The 13,811-nt window shown below is 34.9% G+C and overlaps 1 protein-coding gene across 5 annotated transcripts in view; it reads left to right on the top strand.

Annotated features, from left to right (window-relative positions):
- Nucleotides 1-13,811, top strand: part of pfkpb (phosphofructokinase, platelet b) — a 31,768-nt gene that overhangs the window by 16,648 nt on the left and 1,309 nt on the right. For 2 of the 5 annotated variants that reach the window (XM_067363163.1, XM_067363167.1), the window contains exons 16-21: nt 4,674-4,826; nt 7,467-7,631; nt 9,700-9,761; nt 9,881-9,992; nt 10,100-10,199; nt 12,327-12,432. In XM_067363163.1, the coding sequence (XP_067219264.1) occupies nt 4,674-4,826; nt 7,467-7,631; nt 9,700-9,761; nt 9,881-9,992; nt 10,100-10,199; nt 12,327-12,432 (698 nt within the window). Of the gene's footprint in view, nt 1-387; nt 541-4,673; nt 4,827-7,466; nt 7,632-9,699; nt 9,762-9,880; nt 9,993-10,099; nt 10,200-12,326; nt 12,433-13,811 lie in introns of all 5 variants that reach the window. The other 3 variants (XM_067363162.1, XM_067363166.1, XM_067363165.1) reach the window with 2 other exon arrangements.

Raw genomic sequence — 13,811 nt, 5'->3', positions numbered from 1 at the left:
ACAAAATAACATTTAATTAAATGTAAGAAATACATTTCTTACAGTATAAATAGATTCAAATCTTTACATCATACACTACATTTCAAAAGTTTTGAAGTCGGTGAGATTTTTCAGTAAGAAAGAAATGAAAATGCATAATTTATTTATAATTATATAATATTTATTGTCTTTTTTCCAATCTTTAAAATATACCGAAAAGAAAGTAAAAGTTTTAGTTGTTTTGTGTTTCATCTGTCATTTCACAATCATACTTTAAATCTTCTTCATAAATACTTCCAGTATCTTCCTACCATCATAATCAAAGTGGGCATGGCTCTCTGCCCTTCCCCTTCTTAACATTACTCATAATTCTAGCCAGTGACCCATAAGTCCTTGCTCTGACCGCAGGCATATTTGGGGTTGATGGAGCTGCAAGCAGCTCGTTCCCAACACACAGAGCTTTGTGTTCCCATGGTGATGGTCCCGGCCACTGTGTCCAACAATATCCCCGGCTCAGACCTGAGTATCGGGGCAGACACGGCCCTCAACGCCATCACGGATGTAAGACGTCACACACTCGTGTCAGAGAGTGTGTGTGTGGGGTGGTGGGCTTGTATATCTGTTTGTCAAGAGCACTGTCAGTAAGAGACGCTGAAAGGTCAGGGCTGATAATGACCAACCTCCCTGCCAGGAAACACACAGGTCACACTCAAAATACTTGAAGGTTAAATGACATTGACATGGATGGCAGCCAGCCTAGATAAGTAGGTCATTTTTGATTTTAGATGCAAATGTAGACCTTTTGCAGAGCATAGAAAATGTGAAAGAGCATTGTTTGGTGGAATGAGGTAGATTTCTATGCTTTAAAGCAGTGGTCGCCAACCCGTCGATCGCGATCGACCGGTCGATCTTTATCACTGTTCCAGTAGCGCGCGAAAATAACAGAAATATGAGTACAAACATACATTACATTTCTCCAGCCTTTTACTGTATTTTTGTATTTATTTTTGTGTTATTTTCTGGAACTACTGGGGCAGACAGATGAAGGTAAATAGCCCACATTACGTCTGAGTCTGTAAACGGCCGTTAACAAGAGGCCAGAGACGCTGAAGACGTACGCGAAGAGGAGAAAATTCTGTAGCAGGCAAAGCAGCTCACTGTTCACGATGCTCGAAATATAGGAAGAAAATATAAATATTGAATTGGGGGTGAGGGATTAGGAATCTCCTAAAAGGAGATCAGTCTTCAGGAAGATTTCGATGGCAATGGCATTTTATTTTCCTCTTACTTCCGAATAAAGTAGCTAATTATTAGCGCATTTCAGCTTTGTTTACAGCGGTAACCAAGGAAACACTGTATCACTGCTGCTCCATAAGCGCCACCTGCTGTCAGAGAGTGAATCTGCGTCTCATTCAGTCTGCTGTTTTTTTTTTTTTTTATGCATTTTTGTGTGTAGCATTTATAATTTCACAAAGATACAGTCAGACCGTACTGTTTTTGCTTTAAATGTTGAAATTAAATCTAATTCAAATAAAAACTCTGCTGAAAAATCCAGCTAAAACCAGTCTAAGATGGTTGGCTGGTCTTAGCTGGTTTAAGCTGGAAGTAGCTGGTTTTAGCTTGTCTCCCAGCCTGGGTTAGCAGGTGTTCAGCTGGTCAAAAGTCAAAACCCCTCTAAAACCAGCTATGACCAGGCTAGGAGACCAGTTAAAACCAGCTAAGCCAGGCTGGGAGACCAGCCAAAACCAGCCTGACCATCTTAGGCTGGTTTTAGCTGGATTTTTCAAGAGGGAAAACAACTGCTCATGCAACATGCGTAGCATCTTTGTTTGGATTGTGATTAAAAAGCAGTGGTTCCCTCTCATTTGAAATGGCTATATATTTTTGTTTATTATAATAATATTAATAATAAATATCTGCAACCAGTATCAGAATCCGGCCAATTTGCTTGTAAAAAAATAAATAAATAGGCTAAATAAATCAGAATCTACATTGACCACGAAAAAAATACTAAATACAATATGAGCTGTCTTTTTCTATGAAGTAGATCTTGTCTTTCAAAAAGGTCGAGGTCAGGGATCTTGGGCTTAAAAAGGTTGGTGACCACTGCTTTAAAGGGATAGTTCACCCAAAAATGAAAATTCTGTCATCATTTATCACCGGTGCTCCTCCCAGGTGAAGCTCATTAACACTCGCGCCACCGGCCTCGCGCCGTTCCCTCGCGGCTCTCGCCCGCCCTGGTCGCCACAAAGATATTTTGAAAAATATGTTAACCAAACAGTTGATGAACCACATTGCCTTGCATAGCATCTGGGAAAAATACTATGGAAGTCAATGGGATCCATCAAATGTTTGGTTACTGACATTCCTCAAAATGTCGTCTTTTGTGTTCAGCAGAAGAAAGAAATTCATACAGGTTTGGAACAACTTGAGGGTGAGTAAATGATGACAGAATTTTCATTTTTTGTTGAACTATCTCTTTAACGGTGTATAATATGTAAGTAGCTAAGCAAAACTGTTTTATGATAGAAATGGTAAACAACCAAACAAACCATGTGACGAGACAAAAAAAAACATTAATAGAGGCCTTTTTTGCCACTGTATTTGGTTAATGTGTGCATATTTTAAAATAAAAATACTGCTTGCAAATTGATTGATTAATGCTCCTTTCATTATTTAATTCCTTTAAATATTTATTATATTTATCTTTAAAGATAAATTTGGTTTTGTCCCCCCAATGTTAAAGACATGGTTATGGCCTTGATATAATATCGGAAGGGTTATTGGATAATATTGGAATTGTATTCCAATTAACGTGCATACATACTGTTTGCAAAAAAACAAACTACACTGAAAAAAGAATCGTGTAAAAACAATTTTTACTCAGAAATTCTTTGTCATTATTTGTGAAATTTACAAGTAACACTGAATTAAATGTGACATTTTGAAGTACAAAGACTGAAATAGTATTTTCTTGTAAAATATACCTCAATAATCCTGTTTGAAAAATAATTTTTTACAGACAGTGTCGTTTAATTTCACTCGGTATGTGACATTTTAAACAAATTACTTTAGTCTGACTGAAATCAAACTTTTAAAGTGCATGTAAACATACTTACAGTGTTTACAGTGTTCTGGCTAGAGCTTTGGTTTTGTATTATGAAGTAGAGCTGAATGAGTTTTGGGTGGGATATTGCTGTGTGAGATGATGGGCTGAGGTTGGTGGTCACTGCAGCCTGACTGAATCAGCGTGTCTGGAGACGAACGCATGTGGTCACTCAGCACAACCTGTCACCCAGTCCTGCTACTGACTGTATAAACGTGCGTTTGCATCTTTTGTGTGTGCTTATATCGCAGGCCTGGTCCAACAATGTAGCACAATCATACTGAGATCCATTTTATGTTTGATTGTAATGCATGTGCTGCCAAACATTATCTAAAAGTTTTCCATTCTGTTTCATTTATAAATACACCTTTTTATATACACTGTGAGATTAAGATTAATATGCTTATTAATCTTGTACCTTTGAGCTCAGTTCTGCTGTTTCCAAATAATAATAATATTGAATAAATAAATACTTCTGGACATAAATTAATGTCCTGGGACTGAGTTCAAAAGCATTTGATATTGAACGACATCACTAACAACAAAAACCATTTGGTGGACAAAAATTAAAACAGAATTTTTCCTTAATATAAATTGGTAAACTTTTATTTATATCATATATATGTTGTGGAATAACCTTTTATTTTAAGTGTTTGAGCAATAACAAATAATTACATGATTAAGCTCTTAATCACAGGTGCAAATGGATTAATGAAATATGTCTTATTCATTAAAATTGAATGATTATGGACAGCATTGCCAGCTAACAAAAAATGTTCTAAGAAAATTTAGCTAAAGTTATGAAAATGTCGTAGTTTTTTTTTTTTTTTTTTTTTTTGGTTATGCAATGGCAAGGAAACGTTAAATTGTATCATTCTTCAAATGTTACATTTAAATGTTCTTTGAACATTCTGAAACAAGTAGTAACATTTAAAAACAATGTTAGACTAACATCCAACTACAACATTTTTAGAAAAAAACATTCCATGAACATCATATATATTACAGTTTTGTGCTTTTGAGAACATTATTAAAGACCAGATAACATTGAACAAGCATTCTGTTAATGTTACTGCAAGAACGTTTGTTCATAACTCAGAGAACCTTGCCAGAACATTTAGCTGGGTTTTGTGGCACACTGAGAAATTTCATGCATTCATTTTTCACTTTAAATTAATGCCACATATGCTGTCCTTAGACATTAAGTTGTACTAATCAAATAAGAGCAACTAACTGCATGATGTTTTGGACCTGGCCTGAAGTCTTGCGTGTTAATGTCTGCATGTGTGTGTGATGTCATGCTATTTAAGGTCTGGTTGTGCTGCTATTTAGTCTGGTTGTGAAGTCGGTCACACTTTGGTTCTTGTGAGGCTTCCTGCTATCTAAAAAACTTGCCTCAGTCACCATTTAGCCAATGCCATGCCCACGTCATGAGGATCTGGTGGTCAACTATACGTGCGATCTAGTCGTCTTGAGCAGACAGGAAACACTTTCTCTCCCTCAAAACAATCAGAAAGGTCGTCCTATTTAGTGTACACCTAGAAGAGAGTAAGTGAGCAATCGTCCTAATGCATGTGCACTGCTGCAGGCCTTTGAGAGTTTGCTGCAGCTGGTCGATGCCCGCAGCAGTTATGAGGAGTTCTGTGTGCCCATGTGCATGCTGCCCGCCACCATCAGTAATAATGTATCCGGCACTGACCTCAGCATTGGCGCTGACACTTCACTCAATGCCATAGTGGAGGTAAGACACACCACCCTTGCCCAGAACGCCAGATGTTACCATGTCGATTAGTACATTATCAGACTCTATATTAAAAGGTGCACTAAATAATTTTAAATAATGTAAGAATGAGATAAAACATTTATAGGACGATTTTTTATTTTTTTTTTGTAAAAAAAACACCTACTGATATGTGTTCTATGGAAGCTTGTTTACGCCACTGAATAAAAAATAAAAAAGGTAATTTTAACTTTTTTCTTGCAATTTCTCAATTCTGACTTTTTCTTAGAATTGTGAGTTTATATCTTGCAATTTTGACTTTATAACTCGCAATTGCGAATTTATATCACAAGTCAGCCTTTTTTTCTTCAGAATTTGAATCGCAATTGCAAGTTTATATCTCACACTTCTGAGAAAAGAAGTCAGAATTGCGAGATATAAACTTGAAATTGCGAAGAAAATGTTTATTTGTCACAATTGCAAGTTTGTATCTCAAAATTCTGACTATTTCTCGCAATTCTGAGTTTGCATCGTGCAATACTTGCAATATCGTGCAATAGTTTATATCTCACAAATGTGAGTTATAAAGACCAATTCTGAAAAAAAAGGCAGATTTTTTTTTTATCAGAATTTTGTGATATAAACGCAAATATCAATTATGAGTTATAAAGTCAGAATTGTGAGATATAAAGTTATAAAGTAAAGTCGCAATTGTAAGATAAAAAGTCGCAGTTATGTTTTAAATTGTTTTATTCCGTGGCAGAAACAAGCTTCCATAGGATTCAGCATTACACACAAGAAAATGTTTTTTGTTATCAGTACCATTGTAGAACTTCCCCTGTCGCATACATGATTGATTTATTCCAAGAGGAAGTGTACAATAATGTGGGTTTACCAAGATAAAGTGAGTATAGTATTCAGCTGGTCAAGTGATCTCAATAAGACATTAGGTACAAAAAAACACACAAAAAAGGCACAATATGTAAGATTTTTGTATTAAAATATCCAAAAAACACTAGAACATTGTTATATATATTGTTGACTTGTGTACTTACATTATCCCAAATGTTTCCAAGAATGCTTAAATCCAGAGAAATAAGCAATTTTAAACCAGGACATGGACGTGTCCGACTGTCCGTGCGTTGCCTATCAATAACATCATACCCGCGTTATTCTCGATTTTCAATTTTATTTTGTAAAAACCATGGAAACACCAAAGACGTTTTAATATAAAACATGTTTCATTAGACAAGGGAACATCTGTTTGGTTACATTAATAAACAGAAAACAAATTATTGTTATATAGCTCAACACGTATAATCTTATTGATTAAATCTAGTTTTCTTGATTTTCCGTAAGTATACAATGCCTCAGAGAAAAGTAGCTACTTTTGTCAAGTTGCTAACATAGCGTAATCAGATGCAGCTTTATTTTTACTAACAGTAATACAGCATTTTCTCCATCATGCTATACATTTGTATTTAATTGCATGCCATTTATCAACACAAGCCATCCAGCATTTATTAATAAGATATTCTAATATTGATCAAGCTTACTGCAGTGTGTAACAGGTGATGTTAAGTAATGTTAGAACATAATTTTCAACACACTCAAATGTATCTTAATATGATAAACAGCACTGTGTTTCCTCATACGCTTAACCGGAAGAATCGGCGACTGCAGCCAAATAAATGTTCTGCTGATTTCGCGCCGTGTGTTGTGGTCGTCTCTCTTTAGCAATCACTCCACTCGATTCTTTCCCACTGACTGTGTGATGAAGATTCCACGCTCAAACTTTGTTTGAATAGGCGACCTCTAGTGGTGAAAAATCCACATACTGTGCCTTTAAATATATTTGTCAAATGTACTATTTAAAAAAATGATATACTTAAAACATATTTTTCAAGTGGAAAAAAACTGTTTAGTGCACCTATACGATTTTACACTTATGCCTGTGAGTTATGAGAGATATAATTTTTTTTAATAATTTTTACATTTTTTTGAATAAAGAATATAATTTATCAAGTGGAAAAAAAACGATTTAGTTTGCGATCATGTCTGTAAGTTATAAGAAACGCATACAGAATGTTTTCCAGGTTTCATTTAATCGTTTTTTCTTATTTAAATATCTGACCATGAGAGTTTAGGCTTTAGATATGAGATACATTATCTGTGTATATATAACATACCGAACTGTGTTTGTCCACTACAGGAACAGATTTATATGCTGATCTGAAACGTTTGTATATTTTCCCAAGTTGCATGGCAAACATGGATCCTCACAAAAAGCACATATTTATGAGTTGGAACCACATGCATGTTCTCTGTTGTTGTGAACTATATTGTGCTCGCATGTGACTTCTTGCATACAGGTCCAAAATTAACCAACTGTGAGTAAAAAAGTTGGTCAGAAGTACAACATTATACATGATGTAAGTTAAATTAATTATGGTTTGAACTATTGTGAACTATATTATGTTTAAAATAAATAAATGACCCACCATTGGCCAGTTAATTTTGGACCATGCTTCAGTACTTCTGCAATATCCTGTATGTCTGAGTTGATGGTTGTGTGTCAGACCTGCAGTCTGTCTGTTAATGAAGTGTGTGTATGAGTAATGGATATGTTTCATTCTTAAACCATTACAATGTGTGTGTTAGACGTGTGATCGTATAAAGCAGTCCGCCAGCGGAACCAAGCGCCGCGTGTTCATCATTGAGACGATGGGCGGTTACTGTGGTTATCTGGCGACGGTGGGGGGGCTGGCAGCCGGAGCGGATGCGGCCTACATCTATGAAGAGCCGTTTGACATCCGAGATCTACAGGTGAGAGGCGTACTTCTGTCCATATTCACTGCAATGAGTTATCTGAATATAATATTTAAAAAAAATATACACCTATGTTACACCTGCGGTGTAACTGGATGGAATGGATCAGGTGATTGATTAAATGTCATACTGAATATACACTATATTGCCAAAAGTACTTGCCTGACAGCATTGTGCCAAGTGTAAAGTTTGGTGGAGGGTGGTTATGGTGTGGGGTTGTTTTTCAGGGGTTGGGCATGACCCCTTAGTTCCAGTGAAAGGAACTCTTAATGCTTCAGCATACCAAGACATATTGGACAATTTCATGCTCTCAACATTGTGGGAACAGTTTGGGGATGGCTCCTTCCTGTTCCAACATGACGACTACACACCAGTGCACAAAGCAAGGTCCATAAAGACATGGATGAGTGAGTTTGGTGTGGAGGAACTTGAGTCCTGACTTCAACCCGATAGAACACCGTTAGGATGAATTAGAGCGGAGACTGTGAGCCAGGCCTTCTCGCCAACATCACTGCCTGACCTTACAAATGCGCTTCTAGAAGAATGGTCAAAAATCCCCGTAAACACACTCCTAAACCTTGTGGAAAGCCTTCCCAGAAGAGTTGAAGCTGTTATAGCTGCAAAGGATGGACCAACTCCATATTAAACCCTACGGATTTAGAATGGGATGTCATTAAAATCCATGTGCATGTAAAGGCAGGCGTCCCAAAACTTTGGCAATATAGTGTAGCTCTGCATCTTTATATAGATTCAGCTTGTGACCTAGATTTGAAAACACCACTAACTAAAAATGTACTGAAACTATAACTTTTGTGGACATGTACCAATATAGTACCATTGTTTTCTGTGAAGAAAGTACACTAAAATGTCAAAGATATGATGAATATGAATATGGTAATCACTAAGTACTATGGTATATACCTAAGTATTATATGAAATCATCAATCATGTACCATGGTACTTCCATATTTTTGTTTTGTATTGTTCATTAACATGATGACTGAAATAATGTGTCCACTGTTTTTTTTTTTCTCTCTCCATAATTTGAACTGAACAATTTTATTTCACATATTGGTTATGTTTGGAATATCAATATTCTTTTGAATTTTGAATTTTCAGTGTCACATTATCCTTCAGAATTCATTCTAATATGCTGATTTGGTGGTGCTTATTAATATCAGTGTTCAAAGTAGTTGTGCTGCTTAATATTTTTTTTGTGGAAACTGATACAAGATTTTTTCAAGATTCTTTGATGATCAAAAGAACAGCATTTATTTGAAATAGAAATCTTTTGATAAATGTTTATATATATATATATAGTGGGTACGGATAGTATTCAGACCCCCTTAAATTTTTTACTCTTTGCTGTATTGCAGCCATTTGCTAAAATCATTTAAGTTCATTTTTTTCCTCATTAATGTACACACAGCACCCCATATTGACAGAAAAACACAGAATTGTTGACATTTTTGAAGATTTATTTAAAAAGAAAAACTGAAATATCACATTCAATGTTAAATTCACTATTGTTTTATATAGAATTGTTTATATATATATATATATATATATATATATATATATATATATATATATATATATATATATATATATATATATTAAATTGAATGTCTAATGTATGTAAAATGTCATTTTTAATGTAACCTTCTCCATTTAAATACTTGGGTCAGTTTGAGAATAATTTATGCAATTTTATATTATTTATTTGAAAGAATTAAACTGGTAAACTATTGTTCAACTGGTCGAGGTTGATATGTGATTTAGAAAGTAATTAGTAATAAGTAATGCAATGCTTTTTACAGAGAGTAATTATTACAGTGTAATTAGTAGATATTAATTAATTACTTTTTTAGAGTATCTTGCCCAACACTAGATAAGGATTAAAGGTCATATCTGCCCCCTTCTGTCAGACACAGGCATTACACTCTCCTTCCCCGTCCTCTGTCTGCTCTGTCCCACGCACAGGGAGGAATATATAGCAGTGTGTACTATTTAAGGAAAGAGAGAGAGCGTCAGGCTGAGTTTTTATGAGTGCTCTATTTTTCAGTCTAACGTCGAACATTTAACTGAGAAGATGAAGACTAGCATCCAGAGAGGTTTAGTGCTCAGGTAAGATTTATATATCGTACATACAGCATTAATACACTACACTGATTTCATTCAGCTGTATCATGTAAATCTGTATGTGTAGAAGCAGTGAGGTGAGATTGTGTTTGTGTGTTTTACAGGAATGAAAACTGCAGTGAGAACTACACCACTGACTTCATCTACCAGCTGTACACTGAAGAGGGCAAAGGAGTCTTTGACTGCAGGAAGAATGTCCTGGGACACATGCAGCAGGTACACACACACACACACACACACACACACACACACACACACACACACACAAACACTGTGAACATGATCAGAATATTGTTCATTTGCCATGTTATGATGTCCTGTAGGGTGGCGCTCCTTCACCGTTTGACAGGAACTTTGGCACCAAGATTGCTGCTAAAGCCATGCAGTGGATCTCCAAGAAGCTCAAAGAGTTTTACAGACAAGGTAAAGAGAAATCATTCATGTAAAGATGCAGTCTGGGATTGTGTGAACTCAGAAAATGTGCTTGGTACAGCAGCTTCAGAAAACTTGCATATTCAACACAGCTGCAGGAAATGACATGCTAATAGTCTCAGAACTAATTTTTGCACCAGATACATTTATTTAATTTTGTAATTATGCAGAATTACTTGATTAACTAATCTTGATTAACTAAGAGGATAGTGCAATTTTGATTAGCAAAATCACACAATTTTAGTAAATTAACATCAGTGCCATGTATTTGTCATACTTATGGGTTGCACAGATTTGGATGTAAAATGTAATATAATATTCAATATAAAAAATAAAATAAAGTATAATAATTATAATCTAATATTATTAAAAAGTTATTAATAATAAATTGCTATTAAAGGTACAATATGTAAAATTTTTGCAGTAAAATATCCAAAAACCACTAGGCTAGTGTTATATATTTTGTCCAGCTGATTACAAACAATATCTCTAATGTTTTCAACTACTTGTAAATCATGAGAAAATCCCCATTCTAAACAGTGACACGGGGCAGTGCAGTCGCCTGTCAATGACGTCAGTTACCTTTGTTACCGCCTTTACTGACGTATGACAACAGTGCCGTGGACAAATGCGGAAGTAGTGTCTAGCGTCCAGCAAACCACTAGCTTGCTTCAAGCAGTTCCTTATTTACTTCTTGCACGTTTTATGGTGGATTGTGTTACTTATTTATGGAACATAATTACTGTTTACCATCTGCCGCTGATTCTGTCGACAAGGACAGCTCCCGTAAACTCATGACCGGAAAAGCGGAAGCGGCGCCGGCGACTGTGTCATAATAAAAGTCCCGCTGCTCGTGAGGCGTGTGTTGATCAATTGCTCCAGATCCTCGTTCAGCTCCCGCAACACTCGCTCCTGCTCTGCTTCATACTACAGTAACGTTAATAATCGCATCGACGAACATGAGTTCTTCCAGACTCCAATCCCTATTCTTTTGCACCGTCCGTTGAGATGGAGACCGCATGTCCCAAGTTTCCGCTCTAAAACTCGGCGTCATCAAACTACGCCTTTGTTTTGAATAGGCTTCTAGCGACCTCTAGCGGAAAAAAATATCACAAATTGTACCTTTAATAAAATAATGACATATTAATAAAATAATTTATAAAATATTATAATAAAATGTTATACATATAAATACATTTTATTATTAATGTATTAAATTTAGCACATTAAAGTACTTGTAATAATAATAAAAATAATGGTAAAAACAGTAATTAATAATAAATTAATAATAAGTTACTATTAATAAAATATATAATTTAATTTAAAACTAAAATGTTATAATAAATTGTTTACATTTATTTCACTGTGGTAACACTTTACAATAAGGTTCATTAGTTAACATTAGTTAACTACATGAGTTAACATGAACTAATAATGAACTGCACTTATACAGCATTTATTAATCTCTGTTAATGTACATTTCAACATTTACTAATACATTATTAAAATCTTGTTAATGTATTGTGAACTAACATGAACAAACTGTATTTTCTTTAAGTAACCTTAATAAAGATTAGTAAATACAGTAATAAATGTATTGCTCATGGTTAGTTCATGTTAATTAATACATTAACTAATGTTTAACTAATAAACCTTACTGCAAAGTGTTACCAACTTTGTTAATAAAATTGTTAGTTACTCCACAGTGCATTAACTATTGTAAACAGATACATTTTGATCTTAAAAGCGTATTATTAAATTTTAAGATTATAATTAACTAAGATTATTGTAGAAGTGTTGTTCATTGTTTATGTTAAAACAAATGTAGTTAACTAATGTTAACAAATAAAACCAGCTTATTGTAAAGTATTACCGAATATATTATATACAAATATGACCATATAGATTTTTATGACGTCATAGTGAGTTATTTTCTTTTGCTCTTTGTTTTTTGCTTTCCTCGGTTGGCTCAGATGAAGGTAAGGATTTGCATTTCAAAAATATATTGATTGTTTGAGTTCACTTTAAAATGCAGAGTTATTATGCTTGTAACACTGACTGGTGACTTTGCAGTGCTTGTAGACTGTGTGCAATACCATATTTTTGTGTATTTGGTAGGACATGTGTTTGCGAACACAGAGGATTCTGCTTGTTTGCTGGGAATGCGGCGCAGAGCTCTGGTTTTCCAGCCCGTTGTACAACTGAAGGATGAGACTGATTTCGTGTAAGACAACAAACACACTTCACAAAGCTGCTTCTAATATCTTAGTAATGAGGTCATAATATTTGTTTCAAAGGCAACTCTTAAAGGATTCTATTTTGTAGCATTTCACTTTTTCCACAGAAGTCCATGTGTAATGTTAAGTTTCTTGCTCCAAAAGCAGTCATAATTTAGTCTTACTTGACATTATCTCTGACCTTTAGAATTAAAAAGGCTGTATGATACTGTACCTTTTAAGATTTCTAGATACTGAACAGTCATGAATATGTAAATAGGGCGATGATATGTTAATGTTGTTAATGTTTTCTGCTTAATTTTAATAAATGGTCTTGAGAGTAGTGATGGGAGAAACTAAGCTTTTTAACACTTTGAATCAATTGAACCAATTTCTTCGCAAAATGATTAACTGTTTTGAAGCTGATGATGCCTGCTAGTCAAAAGATTATTAAAAATGTGTCATTAAAAAGCACTACAAAATTTATAAACCTGTGGTTCATGGGTTTACAGAAATCATCGCCCCCTAGCGGCAAACCATTGAAATTTCAAAACATTTTGAAATGGGTATGATGTAACAAAGCCAAATCATAACAGATGAATTCACATTACTTTGGTCCACTTGTTTTTGGATCCGGAGATTCTGTATTTTTTCTGATGACTCATAATGGCCCCCCCATCCCCCACCCCCTCCCCCCCCACCGTATAACTGTTAAAACATGGATTGGTATATATATATAGTGCAGAAAACATAAGAGTATATATATAATATATCAGGTCTTTTATATATGTATGTAAGCAATCATGTCGTGCCTAACAACGCCCTTCAGCCGTGACTTATTCACGATATAGCACTAGCCTGGAGTACCTTATTGCTTTTATAAAACGGTTACCACACAATACAAATATTAAAGCCAAAAATATGTAACAATGCAACTATCATGAAATAAACTCTTATTAAAAGCCTTCCTTCCGCCGGAAAAAGTAGTCCCTGACCGTGAACCGCAACAGATGTTACATTTCACCATTAGATGATGGCAAAGATTGTCTTTATGAGTGTGTCAGTCAGTAGCAAAGACTTTTACATTGAAAAGACTGAATTGTTGTGAACACGGAATAAGACGCAACTGACAAATACTTTTTTTACGAGCGCTGTCAGTCATGGGAAAACCTGACTTGTTAAAAGGACAAGATACTACATCGGACATTTAAACAGATTTTTTATTATGATGACTGACCTGAAGGAAAATGCTAAATCTGAATGCAGGTAAATAACTCGCTTACTCGATCTCTTTCTCACAATACTCTTCTACATAATACAGTAAGCTTTAATGAACAATATCAATTGAGAACAAACAGTTTATGTTGCTAAGAGTGGTTGCTAAGGG

Source organism: Chanodichthys erythropterus, chromosome 16 (genome assembly GCF_024489055.1).
Source record: "Chanodichthys erythropterus isolate Z2021 chromosome 16, ASM2448905v1, whole genome shotgun sequence".
NCBI classification, from domain to species: domain Eukaryota; kingdom Metazoa; phylum Chordata; class Actinopteri; order Cypriniformes; family Xenocyprididae; genus Chanodichthys; species Chanodichthys erythropterus.
This window is presented reverse-complemented; position numbering and strand designations above follow the sequence as displayed.